The sequence below is a fragment of the Sphaerodactylus townsendi genome, linkage group LG15, assembly GCF_021028975.2.
Source record: "Sphaerodactylus townsendi isolate TG3544 linkage group LG15, MPM_Stown_v2.3, whole genome shotgun sequence".
NCBI classification, from domain to species: domain Eukaryota; kingdom Metazoa; phylum Chordata; class Lepidosauria; order Squamata; family Sphaerodactylidae; genus Sphaerodactylus; species Sphaerodactylus townsendi.
Genome location: NC_059439.1, coordinates 37,828,112 through 37,847,651, shown reverse-complemented (window position 1 = coordinate 37,847,651; position 19,540 = coordinate 37,828,112). Strand labels below are relative to the sequence as shown.

General features: G+C 51.3%; 2 protein-coding genes across 2 annotated transcripts in view; one reads left to right on the top strand and one right to left on the bottom strand.

Moving 5' to 3' along the window:
* Positions 1–407: 407 nt before the first annotated feature.
* Positions 408–2,063, bottom strand: LOC125444431 (T-complex protein 1 subunit theta-like). Its single transcript, XM_048516840.1, has one exon. It carries the CDS (start codon positions 2,061–2,063, stop codon positions 408–410), a length of 1,656 nt encoding a protein of 551 aa, XP_048372797.1.
* A 12,941-nt stretch (positions 2,064–15,004) lies between these two features.
* DNAH2 (dynein axonemal heavy chain 2) overlaps positions 15,005–19,540 on the top strand; it is a 139,805-nt gene continuing 135,269 nt past the window's right edge. Inside the window, exons 1-2 of the mRNA XM_048517805.1 lie at positions 15,005–15,068; positions 16,638–16,787. Coding sequence (XP_048373762.1) covers positions 16,655–16,787 — 133 coding nt within the window. The 5' untranslated portion in view covers positions 15,005–15,068; positions 16,638–16,654. The remainder of the gene's footprint in view (positions 15,069–16,637; positions 16,788–19,540) is intronic.

Sequence of the window (19,540 nt, the reverse complement as noted above, 5' to 3'; positions counted from 1 at the left end):
GACAACTCCAGGTCACAGGCCGCCTACCTTAAGGCCGACCTTACAGAGGTTTTTGTGGATAAAATGGGAGTGATTGGCCATTCTGGCAGGGGCTGATGGGAACTGTCGTCCGTGAACATCTGGAGCGCCATAGGTTGGCCAACCCTGTAAGACACTAAGCTAAGTAGAGGAAGGGACGGATGTAATGAAAATTACGTCATCCCCGCCACTGAGAGCAGGGGAGTGGAGTGGTGAAGATCTGGAGAATTGGGTTTGATTCCCCACCTCATCCATCCGGCAATCACTCAACCAAGATGGTGGACTCTTTTGAGCATAAATCGGAGACCACAGCGACCAAATCAACCCCGTGACTGTACTTTATTGAAAGGATGGTCTTTCTGTAGACTTTTGGGAGAAAGGTTTCCCCTTCAGTCTAATATATCTGACTCCTTATCCCAGTTGGGGTTTTCCCCCCTGAACTTGGGGCCCCCCGCCTTCCTGGCCACCATGATCTCGCTGACTCCCAGCAGTGTGACCGACACCTGGGTTGCAAGGGCGATGGCCCGGTGCTTGACCAAGAAGGGATCTAGCAGGCCTTCCTTGGTGGCGTTGATCGTCTCGGCTTCTTCAGAGACCAACTTAATGCCCGTGTTTTGTGTGCCCAGCTGATGTTGCACCTCCATCTTCGCCATCACCTTGTTGACCGGCAGGCCGGCGTTTTCGGCCAGAGTGGCTGGGAGCGTTTTCAAGGCTTGGGAGAACTCCAAGATGCCATATTGCTCAGTCCCGGGATAGTACATCCCTAGAGTGCTCAGCCGCACCGCGAGCGCCATCTCGGTGGCCCCGGAGCCAGGCAAGAGCCGCGGGTCGCTGCCCAAGACGTTGTAGATGCTAATTCCATCGCGGACGGCTTCGTCCAAGCAATCCAGCATCTCCTGGGTGGATCCTCGGAGCACGACGGTGGCCACAGGGCAAGCAGCCCCATCTTGACTGAACACAACCACGTTGGTGCTTCCGATCTCGCTCGTGTAGACGCGGCGGCAGTGCCCGGTTGCTTCTGGAAGTGGGGGGACCAAAGTGAGCAGCAGGGTGGCCCCCACCGCCCGGCACAGGCTCTGCAGCTGCACACGGGAACTCAGCCGCACCACCATGATCTTGTAGCTATTGGCGTAGAAGAGCGCCTGGTCATCAACCTTTCCTCCGACGACGACCGTATTGATGCCGGCGGCAGCAACGGCTCGGACGAGATGCTTCGTCAGTTTCTCTTCGCTGCTGCCAAAGTCCTTCATGTCTTCCACGCTGCGGAAGATGGTGGTGTTCTTTGCTTCCAATCCGGACGGACCAAACGTGCAGCAGTAGACCGCGACACAGGCCCTCTCGACCCGCTTGACGATCCCTTCGGCCTCCGTGCAGATGACCATGCCCTCCAGGACGCGCGAGTCGGCGGCGTCCCCTCCCGGGACTTTGCAGATATGGATGAAGTCCGGGTTGAAGGTCGTGCCGGGGTGAGGCAGGACCGAGACGCAGGCCTTGGCCACCAATCGAGCCAAGAACTTCTGGTGGCCAAAGATCTTGCTGCCCACCGCGGTCTGCAGGACGCACGTCACCTCGTCGATGTCGCGGGGCTTTTTCAGGACGTGGCTGACCAGGCCGGGCAGCAGGCGCAGGGCTTCCTTGCAAGCCATCTCGTAGCCTGCCTGGATGTGGACCACCGAGATCCCGGATCGCAGGAGCTTCTCGGCGTTCTCCAGCAACGCCCCAGCCAGGAGGATCACGAAAGTCGTGCCGTCGCCCGTCTCTTCCTGCTGGGCTTCGGCAGTGGTGCGCAGCAGGCACGCCACGGGGTTTTCCACCTCCAGCTCGCGTAAAATGGTGGCCGCGTGGGAGGTGTGGAAGCTCTTGCCGAGGTGGTTGACCACGAGTTTGTGGTGGCCCATGGGGCCGTAGCAGGAGCGTAGCGTCCGCACCAAAGCTTTGCAAGCCGTCAGGTTGCTGAAGAGGGTCTCCTGCAGGCCGCTGAAGAATTTCGTGCCCTCCTTCAACATCTGAGGAAGGCCAGGGGCCAGGGGCACGTGGGCTGCCATTGTCTGAGTTGGGGGGGGGGAGAGAGAGAGAGAGAGAGAGAGAGAGAGAGAGGGAGGATGCCTTTGAGCTGTGGTTGCCAAGTCTAGCCTGGAAATTCCTGGGGATATGGGGGCAGGGCCTGTGGAAAGGGAAGTCAGTCCACAGTGCAGAAAGCCCTCCAAGATGCCCCCACCCCACTCACCTCTGAAGGGGACCAGAGAGCCAGGTAGGCCTCCCCCTCTGGCCTCAGTGTCTGGGCAGGAATATATGGGCGGAGGCGCTCTTTCAGGTACTCTCAGGAGAGCCAGGGTGGTGTAGTAGTCAACAGCAGGTGCACTCTAATCTGGAGAACCGGGTTGGACTCCCTGCTCTGCCACTTGAGCTGTGGAGGCTTATCTGGTGAACTGAATCGTAGCCCAGGTTCATCGAGGCTGGCATTGCCTGTTCAGATTGGCAGAGGCTCTCCAGCTTGGTGTGGTAGTTTAGCCACCTTGGTGTAATGGTTAAGAGCAGGTGCACTCTAATCTGGAGAACCGGGTTGGACTCCCTGCTCTGCCACTTGAGCTGTGGAGGCTTATCTGGTGAACCGGATTAGCTTGTGCATTCCAGCACATGCCAGCTGGGTGGCCTTGGGCTAGTCACAGTTCTTTGGCGCTCTCTCAGCCCCACTCACCTCACAGGTGTTTGTTATTGAGGGGTGGAGGAAAGGGAAAGGAGACTGTAAGTCCCATTGAGTCTCCTTATAGGAGATAAAGGGAGGATATAAATCCAACCCTTCTTCTTCTTCTACCCAGGGTTGGCGATCCCACCCCATACTAGGAAGGCTCACTGACAATATAACTGGACCGGAAGGTATGCTCGAGTCCCTGAATAAACATGAGTGACCCTGATTCGGCTGGTTAAAGATGCCGCTGCACCCCAACCAGGTCTTCCTGCCCCATCTCAGGGGTCATAGCTAGTTAACCACAGCGTCGTTATAATAGCAGCTCACCCAGGGTGGCCAGAGAAGATCTGGGATTTCAGTGGATCTGCAAACCACAGAGATCAATTCCCCTAGAAGAGCAGAGGTATCTAACTCTGGCGCTTCAGATGTTCATGGACTACAATTCCCATCAGCCCCTGCTGGCATGGCCAACCCCTGCCTTAGAGAAAACAGCTGCTTTGGAGACCAGACTGCTTTGGAGCGTGGACTGTCAGACATTATACCTTCCCTGAACCCTGATTTTTGCAGACTTTACCGCCAAACCTCCCGGAATTCCCAGCCTGGATGAAGGACTCCTAAAGACACAAAGTGTGGGCGAGCAACACACTTGTAGCTCCAATGGTTTTTTTTTTAAAGTTTCTGGGCTTAGTACTGTTGGAAATCACAATATCTTAACCTGGAAGCTGTTTTTCACCCCACCCCAGGTGCCCAGTGGTTACCTACTAGAACAATGAAAGGAGAGACGGTTGAAGAGCCTGGAGACCAACGGAGTTAGCAAAGGTGAACAGTCAAAGCGGCCGGTAAACGGCTCCTCCAGGCGGGCTGATGTCACAGTGGCACGTTCCAACGGGTGGGGCGGATGGGGAGGGCTCTCTCGCAGGCCTGTTGCCCCCCAGAGGCACTTCAGAGCCAGAGTGGCGTAGTGGTTAAGAGCAGGTGCTCTCCAATCTGGAGAACCAGGTTTGATTCCCCGCTCTGCCACTTGAGCTGTGGAGGTTTATCTGGGGAACCAGATTAGCCTGTGCACTCCCACACATGCCAGCTGGGTGACCTTGGGCTGGTCACAGTTCTTCGGAGCCCTCAGCCCCACCCACCTCACAGGTTGTGTTTGTTGTGTGGGGGGAAGGGAAAGGACATTGTAAGCCCCTTTGAGTCTCCTACAGGAGAGAAAGGGGGGATATAAATCCAAACACACTGCTTTAGGGTGTTGTGGGTTTTCCGGGTTGCATGGCCGTGTTCCAGTAGAAAAAGGGGATATAAATCCAAAGTCATCGTCGTCGTCGTCGTCTTCTTCTTCTCCTTCTTCTTCTTTTCTCCTTCTCCTTCTCCTTCTTTTCTCCTTCTCCTCCTCCTCCTCCTCCTTCTTCTTTTCTCCTTCTCCTTCTCTTCCTCCTCCTTCTTCTTTTCTCCTCCTCCTCCTCCTCCTCCTCCTCCTCCTCCTCCTCCTCCTCCTTCCAGGAGAGAAAGGGGGGGGGATATAAATCCAAACTCTTCTTCATCTTCTTGGGGGGTATACATCTGGCAAGGGGGAGGGCCTACCCATAGCCCCACCTGTTGCCAGTGGGATCCAGGTGTGGAGACCATGTACTCAGGATAGGGTTGCCAGCTCTAGGTTGAGAGATTTCTGGAGGTTTGGTTAGAGTTCGTCTAAATCCGTGTTGGGGTGTACCAGTTTCTACTGTGATGCAGTAAACCTGATTTCTGCAACCCTGCGTCTGGTTATTGGAAAGAGGTCAGTGGATAAGACAGGTGGGCACCAGAATTGGGATCCACGGGTGGCTGGTGGGTACCATGTCTTAGTCCAAATCTTGCATCCAGAAGTTTCAGATACAGTTATCTGGAAAGGCATCTTTTCTGTCTGATACCTGGGAGAGCTGCAGCGTTTGGGACTCTTTAGTTTGGAGAGGAGACGTCTGAGGGGGGATATGATTGAAGTCTATAAAATTATGCATGGGGTAGAAAATGTTGACAGAGAGAAATTGTTCTCTCTTTCTCACAATACTAGAACCAGGGGGCATCCATTGAAAATGCTGGGGGGAAGAATTAGGACTGATAAAAGGAAACACTTCTTCACGCAACGTGTGATTGGTGTTTGGAATATGCTGCCACAGGAGGTGGTGATGGCCACTAACCTGGATAGCTTTAAAAGGGGCTTGGACAGATTTATGGAGGAGAAGTCGATCTATGGCTACCAATCTTGATCCTCCTTGATCTCAGATTGCAAAGGCCTTAGCAGACCAGGTGCTCAGGAGCAGCAGCAGCAGCAGGCCATTGCTTTCACCTCCTGCCTGTGAGCTCCCAAAGGCACCTGGTGGGCCACTGCGAGTAGCAGAGAGCTGGACTAGATGGACTCTGGTCTGATCCAGCTGGCTCGTTCTTATGTTCTTATGTAGAGCTGGAAGAGGACATTGGGATCAAAACAGACCAGCGGCCTGACTTTCTAGGAGGCTGTTTCCAGTAAGTGTACAACTTAAACAGACGTGTCCTCAGAACTGCCAATATTTTCGCCCTGGTCGAGTCAGTTGCTTGACAGACAGGCTGTGCAGAAGAAATCTGGCCTGATATGTGTTTGTGAGAATCTGGGGCACTCTGCCGCTTTGCAGGCTCCCCTTACACCAAGCCCCCCCCCCCCCGAACAATTCTTTCTCCGGAAAACATTGTTCAACCGACACTCTCTTCCGCAGGCTGCTCAGGTGGGCAGGCCAAGTGGAGCGTCTGGGCCGTTTTGGCAGGAAAGTGCAGGATGATTAGAAAGCCGTCGCTGTGCCGCTTGCCTAACGATGCCCCTTGCGCGAAAGCCTTCACGGCTCCGGCAAAACAGCCCTTAATTTATCCAGCCCGCACGGCTCGCGCAGCAGCGGCTGGACTGTCAAGGCGCCGAGCTGGGAAACTGCAGCTGACCCATCTTTTCGAGGAGAAAAGAGAAACGCGCATGTAACCTCTTTCTGTGGGTTCCGTGGGGCAGAACTTGGAAGGAGTTGCAAAGAACTAAATTTAAAACAAAATGGTTTACTTCCTTAACAGACAACACTTTTAGCATTTACATTGAACATTTAACAATTTACAGTCCTTTTAGGTTGCATTTCAAGTCCTTATATTGACAGTCTACTGATAATGCCAAGTCAAATTCTTCCTGCTGGTGGTTGGCTTATGACAGTGGTGGCGAACCTATGGCACGGGTGCCAGAGGTGGCACTCAGAGCCCTCTCTGTGGGCATGCGCAAACAGAGTCCCCCCCCCCCCCCCACACACACATCTAGGCTGGCTTGGGCTGCTGGGCTCGATTATTAGCATTAAACCTAATACCTGGTTTTGGGGAAGCAGTATAGGTAACCCTGTCAAGCGCTGTTAAACCCCACTGATTTTCATGCGAAGTACTAAAGTGCAATCCTTTACCTGGGATTAAGCTCGGTTGCTGGCTATGAGGCTTGCTTCTGAGTAAACCCTCCCAGGGTTGTGATTCACCCGTTGGAAGAGTTGCACGGTTGCTTCAAAGCAAAGCCACCGACTACCACCGAGCTTACTCCCAAGTAATGCACGCCTCAAAGCCAACAGTTTTTTCTAAACGAAAACCTCAGTATTCAGGTTAAATTGCCGTGCTGGCACTTTGCGATAAATAAGCGGGTTTTGGCTTGCAATTTGGGCACTTGGGCTCAAAAAAGTTCGCCATCACTGGCTTATGAAGACTTCAGAGGCTTGGTGAATGGGATCCACGATGATGAAGGTCCCCAAAAGAACTCCCATCAACTACATACATAGCAAGCCCTGAAACAATCAATTCTAACATTTACAATATAGCAAAAATAAACAACTCCCTTCCCACTGGTTCCCAACAACTTTGCAGTTACCTTAAACAAGGTGTTAAGAGCTTATAAAGAATTACATCAGAGTCCCAGTCTGGTAGCCTCAGAGCTTCCTCCAACTTCATCAGTTTTTGCAGCCTTCTGTTGCTTTGAGTCTCTACCCCTTTCTGGGTCAACCCATTCTGAACATAGGGGTTACACACACAGTTTGGAACTGGCGTTTTGTGGGTGTTCGAAGGAAACCTGGCCGCAGTTTTTGGGAAAGGTTAGAAGGAGGCGCCCAAATATATTCTAAGGTCTGCTAGGGCAGATCACTCCACAAGACATGGGAAATGAAGACACTCTGTATAAGTAGGGTGTTGTGGGTTTTCCGGGTTGTATGGCCGTGTCCCAGTAGCATTTTCTCCTCGGAGCAGCCATGGCGTAGGAGGTTAAGAGCTCGTGTATCTAATCTGGAGGAACCGGGTTTGATTCCCAGCTCTGCTGCCTGAGCTGTGGAGGCTTCTCTGGGGAATTCAGATTAGCCTGTGCACTCCCACACACGCCAGCTGGGTGACCTTGGGCTAGTCACAGCTTCTCGGAGCTCTCTCAGCCCCACCTACCTCACAGGGTGTTTGTTGTGGGGGGGAGGGGAAGGGCAAGGAGATTGTCAGCCCCTTTGAGTCTCCTTTACAGGAGAGAAAGGGGGGATATAAATCCAAACTCTTCTTCTTCTTCTAAAGGAGAAAATGCTACTGGAAACACGACCATGCAACCCGGAAAACCCACAACACCCTAGTGCAGTGGTGGCGAACCTTTGGCACTCCGGATGTTATGGACTACAATTCCCATCAGCCCCTACAATCGGCCATGCTGGCAGGGGCTGATGGGAATTGTAGTCCATAACATCTGGAGTGCCAAAGGTTCGCCACCACGGCCCTAGTGACTCCGGCCGTGAAAGCCTTCGACAATACACTCTGTATATTGTCAACTTCAGGTGCAGCCTGGAAACTTCCCACAGTTACTACTGATCTCCAGGTGAGTTCTCCGGGAGAAAAGAGCCGCTTTGGAGGGTAGAGTCTGTGACATTATACCCTGCTCAAGACCCTCCACAAACCCCAGACTTCCCTCCTCCCCAGCCAAATCTCCAAGAATTTCCCCAGTGGGAGTAGTCACCAGCATGAGCAAGACTTCGAAATTCTACTGCTAAAAACTGACCCCCCCCCCCCTCGCCTCTGCTAAACTGAAGGGAGGGCTGATGCGGCCAAGAACTTGCCTTTGCTTTCCAGATGTTCTGATGTGTTTCTAATCTCCGCACTCTATCCTCTCCCCCACCCCCTAACCCCCAGGACTTTTCTTCTCTCCTTTACATTATAATGTCTTGGCCAGAGGCAAAACCAAGGCTATTCTGGCTGTGATTTAGAACAAAAGGGCTTCTGGTGTGCATGAATAGTGTGGGGAGCAGGGCAGATTGCTGTCCCCAGGGGGTCACAGGAAATAAAGATCCTGGACTGGTAGTGGCAAGGCTGCCCCTTGAGGAATGGAAGTAGTTAGATGGCTTTCTTGGCAGCGGTTCCTCATTCCTTCCTTCCCCAGGCCCTGGCGAAATTATGCTACAATTGGGATTGTTGAGAGTTGTGTTTTGTTTTCCCCCTAAATAAAAAGTATCTTGCAAAAATCCAAATTAGAATAGAAATCTGGTTTATCTTGAGCAGGGGTCTTCAAACTATGGCCCTCCAGATGTTCCTAGACTACAATTCCCATGAGTCCTACCACTTAGCCATGCTGGCAGGGGCTGATGGGAATTGTAGTCCATGAACATCTGGAGGGCCATAGTTTGAAGACCCTGATCTTGAGTGAGCCGTGCTTCACATCTTCCCCGGGTGTTGAGCTCCCAATGGCACCTGGTGGGCCACTGTGAGTAGCAGAGAGCTGGACTAGATGGACTCTGGTCTGATCCAGCTGGCTTGTTCTTATGTTGGGAGAATTTTCCTAAGCATGACTCTGTGCCTACCCATCCTTTTCGAGCTGGTGGGCGCCTTTGCGATTTTGACTTGGGGCGGCGGGTACAAACACAGAATGGACGCTGCAGGGGGCAGACCCACATACACAGAGGAAGCCCAAACCCAGAAGAGAAGAAGAGTAATTAGAAAATATACTGGAAAAGAGGAATGAGAGAGATTAGAACAAACACTATGGTGGTCATTTTAATCTTGTCTAGCCAATAATATCATCATCATCATCATCATCATCATCATCATCATCATCATCATCATCATCATCATCATCATCATCATCAACAACAACCTTTTATTGGCATGAGTTTAAAATACAACAGAGAGGTTGAGGAGAATCAAGTTAAAATAAGTAGGTTCAGACATTTCCAGCAGTTAAAACAATAAATAAACTAAAATCTGTGGTGAATCTGTTGTGCCAGCGCCAGGAATTTGGCAACGTCTAGGGATCTCTGAGGAGACTGATCACAAAGCAGATAGAAAGATTTGACCTTGTCTGATGAGTAGGCATAGTTCTCAGTATATGGGTCTATATATTGTCTTCTAGATGAAGCATATAGTTCGCAATCTAGGAGGATGTGCTCGATTGTTTCGATGGCTTTTTGTGAGCAGGGACACGTTCTTTGTTGGTATGGGATCTGGAGAAATCTGCCGCTCAGGACTGCTGAGGGTAGGACGTTCAGCATTATGGTACGGCGGAGGTACGGCAAAGAACCAGTAATATCTTTAGTAGCCAATCAGAAGTCCTGCTGGGTACTTCTGGCCCCACCCACTTCCTAAAAATACTTAGTGGCTGCCCACAATGGTGTTCTAGGGTTCCGTGATGCCCACAGGCACGCTGTTGGAGACACACTGCAGCCAATCCTCCTGACCAGAACAGGATATCAAACAGATGTGCAGGCTGGAAACTCATAGCTGACTGAACTGGGACCAGTCAGAAAGGCAGGGAAAGAGGGTGCCAGAGAGTTCTGACAGAATGAATTGAAACAGGAAGATTGGAAGCTAAGACATAAAACTGTTTTTTTGTTTTTGTTGTTGTTTTGTAGGGAGGGGAAGTCTTGTGGCCCTTCAAATTAGGATGAATCTTGCGTGAACATGAATTCATTTCATCGAGTGTGTGAAGCGTGTCCACAGCATATGTAAAAACATGGCAGGGGGAGAAATAAAAGGCACCAAGATGCCGAAGGACCTTTCTGTGCTAAGTTCAGTTCTGTATAAGACAAGTGTCTTTGCATAGATTTTAGTTCTGCTTTTATTTGTTTTAATGGTGTGGGGTTATGGTGGGGTTGATTTTAATGGTTTTTATAATATATATTTTAATGCTTTTATAACGTGTATTTTTTTAATCTGCCTTGAATTTCTGTGAGAAAGGTGGGATTTAATTTCTACCAACTAAATAAAAACAGTTACAGCAATGACCGGTGTGTGTGTGTGTGTGTGTGTGTGTTATAGTTTTGTTCATGCTAATTTATAACCATTGTGAGAAAACCTTCAACTCCGTTCAGAGGCAGATAAATAACGCCACGGGCCTCCGTTTGCAAGACCTGAGCAAAGCTGTTAACGTCCGTGTATTTTGGAATCGCCATGAGCCAGAGTGACTTGATGGCACTCAGCACACTCAGATAATTCCAACTCCCATCTATCAACTTGTGCAGAATGTGGATAAAGGGACTGGTATGTAGATAAGGAAGTAGGCATCACATTTTTATGATACGGTGGGCGCTGGAAGATAAAAGGGAGAAAGGAAGGTTTCCAGCTGAAGTAGAAGCTCTTCAAAAAAACGGTCAAGCAAAAAGCCCTTCCAATCCTTCCCAAAACTACGAGCTTAAGAAAGCCGGAACTGCAACGTTATTGTTTTGATCTTGCCATTCCGAGGCAATCTCTTGCAATATGAGCTTCATGAGTTTGTGGCTCTTCAAGGGCAAGAGGCGTCGTAGCTGCACCGAGGCCTGGGGGAAGTGGGTTCTGTACTGATGCTCAAAGGTGAAGGGGACCCATCCTTGCCAGCGTACGCGAGACCCTCCTCGCTTCCCTCCTCTCCCCGCCCCCCCCAGCGACTGAGAGAAGAATCCATTTGGCGTCTCATTAATAGCAACACCCGTGGCTTGCAGGTAGCATAGCATCTCCAGTTTGCTGCCAGGAAGGTAGATTAGCTGGCTGTTTTGCCGGGTCTTATCGGCCCAGGAGCTGTCAGCCGACCGGGATTATCAGCAGGCTCCCAGCGAGCCCTGTTATTAAGTCCCTATCTTCTGGTTGCCACCACTGGCTGTTTAGGCAGCGGCACGGTTTTGATAGACGGGAGTTGGCGACAAAGGGGACCACAGCAAAGGAGAGGAAATCACTGCCTTGTCACTGTGAAGAACTGGCAATTAAAAATTGGGGGGGGGGGATGTTACCTCTGGGGGAGGGAGATGGGACATTTTTCTTGAACCGATCACCAGCCATAGGATGGAACCAAAGGTAGAAAATGAGCCGGTTTGCAATGCCAGGAAACGAGGAAGGTTTTAAGACTCAATAGCATGGCTCTGGTTCTTTACGGCTGGCCCTCCCTTCCTTTGAAGAGTTACTCATTCCTTATAATAACTGGCTTAAATGGGCAGTCTGGACAGATATTATGGGGGTGCAGAAACAAAGGGGCACAATTGGCATTAAAACGCAATAATTGCAGGCAGTTTTGAGTGCTTCGCGTCTCTTTTGAGTTCATTTCTCGGTCCTTTATGGAACACTCACTCTTTGGGGTGCTGTGTGGTTTCCGGGCTGTATGGCCATGTTCTAGCAGCATTCTCTCCTGATGTTTCGCCTGCATCTGTGGCTGGCATCTTCAGAGGATCTGTGTGGTTTCCGGCTGTATGGCCATGTTCTAGCAGCATTCTCTCCTGATGTTTCGCCTGCATCTGTGGCTGGCATTTTCAGAGGACTCACTCTTTGGTTTCGGAGCAGAAACAAGCACACAAGCAACACGAGATTTACCTATGGGTGCCAACTCCTGGTTGGGGAATTCCTGGAGATTTGGGAGTGGAGTCTGGCCAGGAAAGGATTTAGGGAGGGGAGGGATCTCAGTCGGGTATCATTCCACAGAATCCACCCTCCAAAGCAGCAATTTCCTCCAGGGGATCTGATTGCTGAAGTCTGGAAATCGGCTATAAATCTGAGAGATGGCCAGGCCCCGCCCAGAGACGAGGAATGCTATTTGCAGCACTATCTGTCCTACGTCTCCAAGACTGCCAACCAAGCATCCCCCCACCCCCACCCCCCCAGCAAAAACCTTAAACAAATCTGGAGGGTTGTTTTTCTTTCTTTTAGGCTCCTTGACAGAAATATGTCTGTAGAAACTCCAACAGAAGGATCTGACATTTTCACTGTGAAGTACTTGGGATGTATCCTTGGAGCAGTTGGGATTTAGTTCAATGATTCTGGGCTTAGATTTGGAAGTGCTGGACTGTTGTGTTGTTCGTGCATTGTTATTCTGCAGTACCATTATCCCTTCCGCATTGTGACTTTCCCCATCGCAGTTTTGATACCGTGTTTCCCCGAAAATAAGACAGTGTCTTATATTAATTTTTGCTCCCCAAGATGCGCTATGTCTTATTTTCAGGGGATGTCTTATTTTTCTGCTCCACAGCTGCATGCTCTGGTGTTCTGTTCGACGGGCATGCTTCCAAACAAAAACTTTGCTACGTCTTAGGGATGTTTTATATTTAGCACTTCAGCAAAACTTCAACTACGTCTTATTTTCAGGGGATGTCTTATTTTCAGGGAAACAGGGTATGTCGCGGGTCAGCCTGAGATATTAAATGGCCAGCAGACAACCCAGGAAAATGTATTGTCAAAGGCTTTCACGGCCAGATTCAACTGGTTCTGGTGGGTTTTCCAGGCTGTGTGGCCATGGTCTGGTGGATCTTGTTCCTAACGTTTCGCCTGCATCTGTGGCTGGCATCTTCAGAGGTGTATCACAGTGTGTAACAGACTTCCCTCTGTGATACAGCTCTGAAGATGCCAGCCACAGATGCAGGCGAAACGTTAGGAACAAGATCCACCAGACCATGGCCACACAGCCTGGAAAACCCACCGCAACCAATCCAGGAAAAGTTTATATATTGTATAATATCAACATATTTTACCTTCTAATACAACTGACCCCCAGATTACATCGCTCAGCCCCCTTGGAGAAACTCCAGATTGGTTGTTTTTTTTACATATCTCAAATAAAAATACCGACCCATAAACTTCATGGATTAACATGTGACGCTTTCATCCAACCGAGTCTTACATTACACCTTCAAGAAAACATCCTAATTCTTTTCCTTCGTGGATTGACATCCGAAGTCTAACATACAATTTAATCTTCACTTAAACTTGCAATTCAGCTTTTCAAATTTCCAGGCAATACTACTTGACAAGGTTTCGTGATGCTTCCTCCTTTCTCAGGGCTTCCTCGGGAGTCTGTTGTTTTGAATCACCCAGCAAGAATCTTTACTGCTGCCACAAAAGTCCTTCAGATTTTTAACCTGGACTCAAAGTACTGTATACCACAAACAAACTTCTAATACAAATGTAACAATTCCAATATGTTTATTACACCCTAAATAACAATGCAATATTTACTCAAGCGAGACTTTAGTACCACTCAGTGGTGGGATCCAAAAATTTTAGTAACAGGTTCCCATGGTGGTGGGATTCAAACTGGCGTAGCGTCAATGGGGCTGGGCGGGGCACGATGGGGGCGTGGCCGGGCATTTCAGGGGCGGGGCATTCCTGGGCGGGGCTGTGGCAAGGACGCAGCCGCTGCGCCGGTCCTTGGGCAGGAAACAAATGCACGCAGGTGCAGGCTGCCACACACACCAGTGCACCTCCTGCTAGACCTTCAAGTTCTGCACGCTACTGCTGAGAGGAGGGGCGTAACTAAGGCAAAAGTCACGTGGCAAAATCCCCAATGAGTAACCCCCTCTCGACACACACAAATAATTAGTAACCTACTCTCGGGAACCTGTGAGAACCTGCTGGATCCCACCTCTGGTACCACTCCCCGCTCCCATATTATTTTTTTCCTTGGAGGAAAAAACTGTTTTGGAGGGTGGATTTCATGGCATCAGTGGTTGAAAGGGGATTATATGTTGGTTTAAATTAATGTCATTGTTTTATATAACATGTTGGAAGCCGCCTTGAGCCCATGAGGGAAACAGCGGCATAGAAGACCCATGAAATCAACCAACCAACCAACCAACCAACCAACCAACCAACCAACCAACCAACCAACCAACCAACCAACCAACCAACCAATCAATCAATCAATCAATCAATCAATCAGTCAGTCAGTCAGTCAGTCAGTCAGTCAGTCATTTCCCTGCTGAGTCCCTCCCCAGGAATTCCACCCAACCTTCCAGAAATTTCCCAGTCCAGAGTTGGCAACCCTATCAGGTCCATTTTCCCTCGGCAGAGGTTTTGGGCCGGGCTCATTGGGTTGAACCCAACCACCTCAGCTCAGCCACAGTAAGCCATCGTGGAAAGCATGCTCAGTGATGCTAAAGCCACTGTGCAGAGCATTATGGGAGTCCTGCTAAGACACGACAGATTTTGCAGCCTTGTTTCCTTGTCATTATTAACATGATACGGTAAGTAATTAGATAATTACAATTGATATTCTAATGACACCTTATTTATTTATTGGATGATTTATATGCCAACAATGGGCTCAGGGAGGCTTACCAAAAACCAATTAAAAATCCAATATAATTAAAACTTCAATTGTGCCCATGAAATAAACCTAACTAAGGGGTATGGGAAAGGAAACAGGGAATGGGAAAAGAATTAAGCAAAAGAGCCATGTCGATTGTTCATATGTGAAGGGAAACATAAACTTTCTTTCTTTCTTTCTTTCTTTCTTTCTTTCTTTCTTTCTTTCTTTCTTTCTTTCTTTCTTTCTTTCTATGGCACTCCAGATGTTCATGGACTACAATTCCCATCAGATGTTCATGGACCATACAATTCCCAATTGGCCGTGCTGGCAGGGGCTGATGGGAATTGTAGTCCATGAACATCTGGAGTGCCATAGGATCGCCACCACTGGCAGGCTGTGCTCAAACGTTGTCCAATGAGGTGGCCCTCTTCCGATGATTGACAAACGTGCTCCCGCCTCCCCCTTTCAAAAACTCTTTTTCTTCCCCGCCTTCTCTCTTTCAGGAAAGCGGTGGAGTGATTGACACGCGCCCCGCCTACCTCGAGCTCATCGCCCCGCCCCTAACCTCCCTCCAACTGTCGCTCCTCCCTCCCTGCCTTCTCTCCTCTTCTTCTCTCGCCCCTCCCTCCTCGCCTGTCAATCTCAAAGCGAGCGCTCCTCCCGTTCACTAGCGTTCCTCCGTGGAGGGCAAGCTCCGCCCACTCTGCATTCCTCGCCACGCGATTGGTAGGTTGGCGACGCTCGCGCTCTCTCCCTCGGCGCTCCCGTTGATCCGTTGCCCGTGGAAACGTTGACGGGTGGGCGGGGCCTTGGAAAGGCGCTTCGATTCTTTTGAGTTGGAGGGGACAGGTGCGAATTTGGGGGCCAAGGAAAGGTGGGAGAAGGTGGAAGTTGGGGGGGGGGGTGTCAGCAGAGGAGGTGGTTGGGGGAGAACCATTGCGGGCATTCAGGTGAGGGGGTGAGGGGCTGGGCTCCGAGGGTTGCCATCTCCAGTTTGGGGAACTCCTGGAGACTTGAAGGTGGAGCCTGTAGCTCTCTCAGCAGACTGCAATGCTGAGAGGAGACACTTTCAGGAAGTCCAGGTCCCACCTGGAGGATGGCAACCCTCTGGGCACCTCTGGTGGTGCAGGGAAGGGGGCTGTGCAAGAGGGCGTGCAGTGGGATGAGCAGATGTCATAGGAGTAGGGTTGCCATCCTCCAGGCGGCGCCTGGAAATCTTCTAGGATTATAACTGATCTTCAGGTTGCAGAGAGAGTTCCTCTGGGGAAAACGGCTGCTTTGGAGGTTAGGTTGTATGGAGTTATACCCCACTGAAATTCCTCCCGTCCTCAGATTCTGCTTTCTCCAGGCTGTACCCCCAAATATCTAGGGATTTCCTGACCTGGAGTTGGCAAGCTGACAGAAATTATCCAGCTGCCTATGCCATCATGTGTGTACCTACCTACCTACCTACCTACCTACCTACCTACCTACCTTCCTTCCTTCCTTCCTTCCTTCCTTCCTTCCTTCCTTCCTTCCTTCCTTCCTTCCTTCCTTCCTTCCTTCCTTCCTTCCTTCCTTCCTTCCTTCCTTCCTTCCCTCCCTCCCTCCCTCCCTCCCTCCCTCCCTCCCTCCCTGCCTGCCTGCCTGCCTGCCTGCCTGCCTGCCTGCCTGCCTGCCTGCCTGCCTACTGTAGGCGCAGAGTAACCCTCCCTCCCTCCCTCCCTCCCTCCACCCACCCACCCACCCACCCACCCACCTGCCTTACCTTACCTTACCTTACCTTACCTTACCTTACCTTATCTATCTATCTATCTATCTATCTATCTATCTATCTATCTATCTATCTATCTATCTATCTATCTATCTATCTATCTATCTATCTATCTATCTATCTATCTATCTATCTATCTATCTATCTATCTATCTAATCTAATCTAATCTAATCTAATCTAATCTAATCTGTCTTCTGGCCACCCTCACAACAGCCCTTTGACGTAGGTTAGATTGAGAGAGAGAGTGGCCGGCTCAAGCTTTCCCACGGAATTTCATGGCAGAATGGAGATTTTAACCTGGGTCTCTCAGATTCCAGTCCAGAACTTTTGCCATTACCCCTCACTGGTTCTTTAGGCCACATATCTGACAGTGAAGGGTGTGTGTGTGGGGGGTGGGGGGGTGGGGGCGGGTATTAGGGAGATGGGAAAGCTCTTGGTGGGCCAAAACATGAAACAGGTGAAAGTGAAGAGCCGTCGGCCGGGGCACTTGAGTTGGGGAAGTGTGAAGAAAGGGGATGGTAGGTTCGTGAGCTGACTGGCAAGAGGGGGCAGGGCAAGGGTGGCACATGATTGGCAGAGGAGCAAGCATGAAGGGGACAGAGCAGGCAGCCAAAGGACGTGCTGTGCCCCGTGCGTCTCCTAATGGCCTCCGTGGGTTTTACAGAATCCCTGTCCTGAAAGATGAGCAGCCAACGGCGTGGCGCATCCGGGGACAAAAAGGGGCGCCGGACCGCAGGCCGTGGAACCCCTGCCCCGGCGCCGAAGACTGAACCTCCTCCAGAATTGCCACCGGCCGTCGACAGTGAACATGCTGGTATTTCCACCCAAGCGTTTAGTTGCACTTCCGGGCTGGTGGCGGGGAGCGTTTGGCTTCTGCAGGCCCTTTAGGCATTGGGCTGAAAAAAAAACCATGTCCCCCCCCGCCCCCCCCGCCCCCCGCCCCCGGAACTTAATTCTGGGCTGAATTCTGCAAAACGAGCACAGGGGGCTCTTGGTTTGCTCGGCTGGGGGCCCTCAAGCCCTCGTCCCGCTGCCAGAAGCTCCCCCTCTGCTCGAAGCTCTTCAGCCGTTTCTCCCCCTTCCACATCAACCTTTGGGGCCACGGAAGCTACAGCTCACAGAGAAAAATTAAAGTTAAGGGGGAAGCTGTGCTTCTCGGGGTACTGATTTTGTGTCCATTAGCAGGTTATGCACTTTCTCGAGGTGCGGCCCCCAAACCCCCAAATGCGCTTCCCTTCTATCAGTAGCAAGCGGGCTGGGGGCTGGATCCTACCCCTTGAGGGGGCTTCTCAGGTTCATGAGCCAGTTAGGGCAAACCATGCCAGGTCAGATTGGGAGCAGGGGCGGGGCGGGGCGGGGGGGGGGAGTTGCCTCAATTGGCTTGTGGGCCTGACCAGTCCTCTCAAGATAGCCACTCCAACCCCACTGAGAGCCCAGGTACCCCCACAGTGCCATTATGGGGCCAAGAAGAAGAAGAGTTTGGATTTATATCCCCCCTTTCTCTCCTACAGGAGACTCAAAGGGGCTTACAATCTCCTTGCCCTTCCCCCCTCACAACAAACACCCTGTGAGGTAGGTGGGGCTGAGAGAGCTCCGAGAAGCTGTGACTAGCCCAAGGTCACCCAGCTGGCGTGTGTGGGAATGCCCAGGCTAATCTGAATTCCCCAGATCAGCCTCCACAGCTCAGGCGGCAGAGCTGGGAATCAAAACTGGTTCCTCCAGATTACATACACGAGCTCTTAACCTCCTACGCCAACCAAAGCAGCTCCCCCCACCTGCCCCCCCCAGGGCCCGGCCTGACCAAGTTACATTTATGTCATATCTGGCCCTCATAACAAATGAGTTCAACACCCCCGAGGTAAAGGGTATTTACCAACTGCACAAGAATGTTGGTGGGTTTCTGCTGCCTTTGGAGGTTCATCCCATACAGATATTTACAGATACTTATGTGGGGCTGCTATCTATGCCTCCCCGCCCCCCCCACAACCCCAGTTTCAGATGCAGCAGGTGACACGTGTGTGGCAGCCGGGTTTTGGCACGCAGCCCTCCTTATCTAGATTGGGGTCATTGTTTGTGCGATCTGAATTATGCAGATGCAGCAAGGAAACGTATTTTTTCCCCCTGTAATTTGCATTATTCTGTTTTTTTTTATTATTATTATTAAAGTAATGTTTTCAGTACCAGGAGTAATAACAGTAAGGATACAAACAACGGGAAAACGAGGCACAGATAAGAATAAATTAATACAAAGAACCGTAATTGTTCCTCCAGCTTGAATCAAGGTTTGTTCTAATTGCAAAAGCGCGTCATGCCGCCAACGGGGCACGGGGGGAAACATGCAGGCGAACAGCGGGAGGTTTCAGAGGAGGCTGTGAGTCTGTGGCCCGTTCCCCCTTCCCGAAATAGGGAGCTTGGCCCGTCCTTCTCTTAGCCAGGTCCTGTTTGGCCTCCTTCTGATCTAAGCATGGGGGGGGGGGGGTGTTTGTGACTGGAGTGAGTCAGAGGACCCCGGCAAGACCTTTGTTTGTACTTCCTGTTTGCTGTCATCGCAGGATGCAGATCTAGCTCTGAGAGCTGTGCTGGAGAAGACGTCTCTTCCTCCCTTCCCTGTTTGAACCTTCAAGCGTTTTCAGCCTCTCTTCCTTTTCAGAAGGGGCTCTTCTCGGCAACTCTCTGCCCGAGCCGTGTCTCTCAACCAGGCCCGCGAATCCCCCAGCCATTGTCTCCCTTCGGCGTGTTACCACAGTAACCCCGCCGGGATTTCCAGCGGCAGTCCTTCAAAGCTCCGACTAGCTCTTGCGTCCTGGCAGTCGTCGCTGCCTAATGGAACGTGCAGGAAGCCGGCTCTTTTCAGCCCCGCTACTCCAATCCAATCTGCCACAACAGGCGGGCAAGTGACACGTCCTGTCAGGCGGCTGAACGCTGTCTGAATCGGGAAGCGCAGCCGCCGTGCGCGCCCCACCAGCCGAAGCCGCGGGAGGGTTTTGTTCAGCGCTGGCAGGGAGTTTGATTGTGGAAGAGGGAACACGGGGAGAAGCGGGGAGAGATGAAAGGGGGCAGGGGGAGACTGTCAGGCGGAGGTCTGGGTGGGACCCTCCTCAGGCATCACACTTCAAACGCAGGAGGGCTTTGCTCTCTGCCTGCCTGTCGGCCCCTGGGCCAGCTCTTCTGGATTCCCAGCTTGCACCTCTGTTTGAAATATTTCTACCTTCTGAAAGGAGGCGAACGGCACAATAAACATTGCCCTGAACTGCCCCGAGTTCACTGATAGGGTCATGGGTTGGAGGGCCCAGAGTATCCCAAGATTCTTCTGGGACCCTCGTACCTTCGAGACCGCATCACCCCATATGTCCCTACGCGGCCTCTCCGTTCGGCGGAGGCCAATCTGTTGGTGGTCCCTGGCCCCTCGATGATGCGGCTGGCCTCCACGCGGGCCAGGGCTTTCACGGCCCTGGCCCCGGCCTGGTGGAACACTCTTCCTCCAACTGTCCGGGCCCTGCGGGACCTTGGTGAGTTCCGCAGGGCCTGCAAGACGGAGTTGTTCCGCCGGGCCTTTGGAGGGACCAG

Excerpts from the sequence above, each read along its gene's own strand:
- LOC125444431 (XM_048516840.1), bottom strand. The coding sequence starts at position 2,063 with ATGGCAGCCCACGTGCCCCTGGCCCCTGGCCTTCCTCAGATGTTGAAG.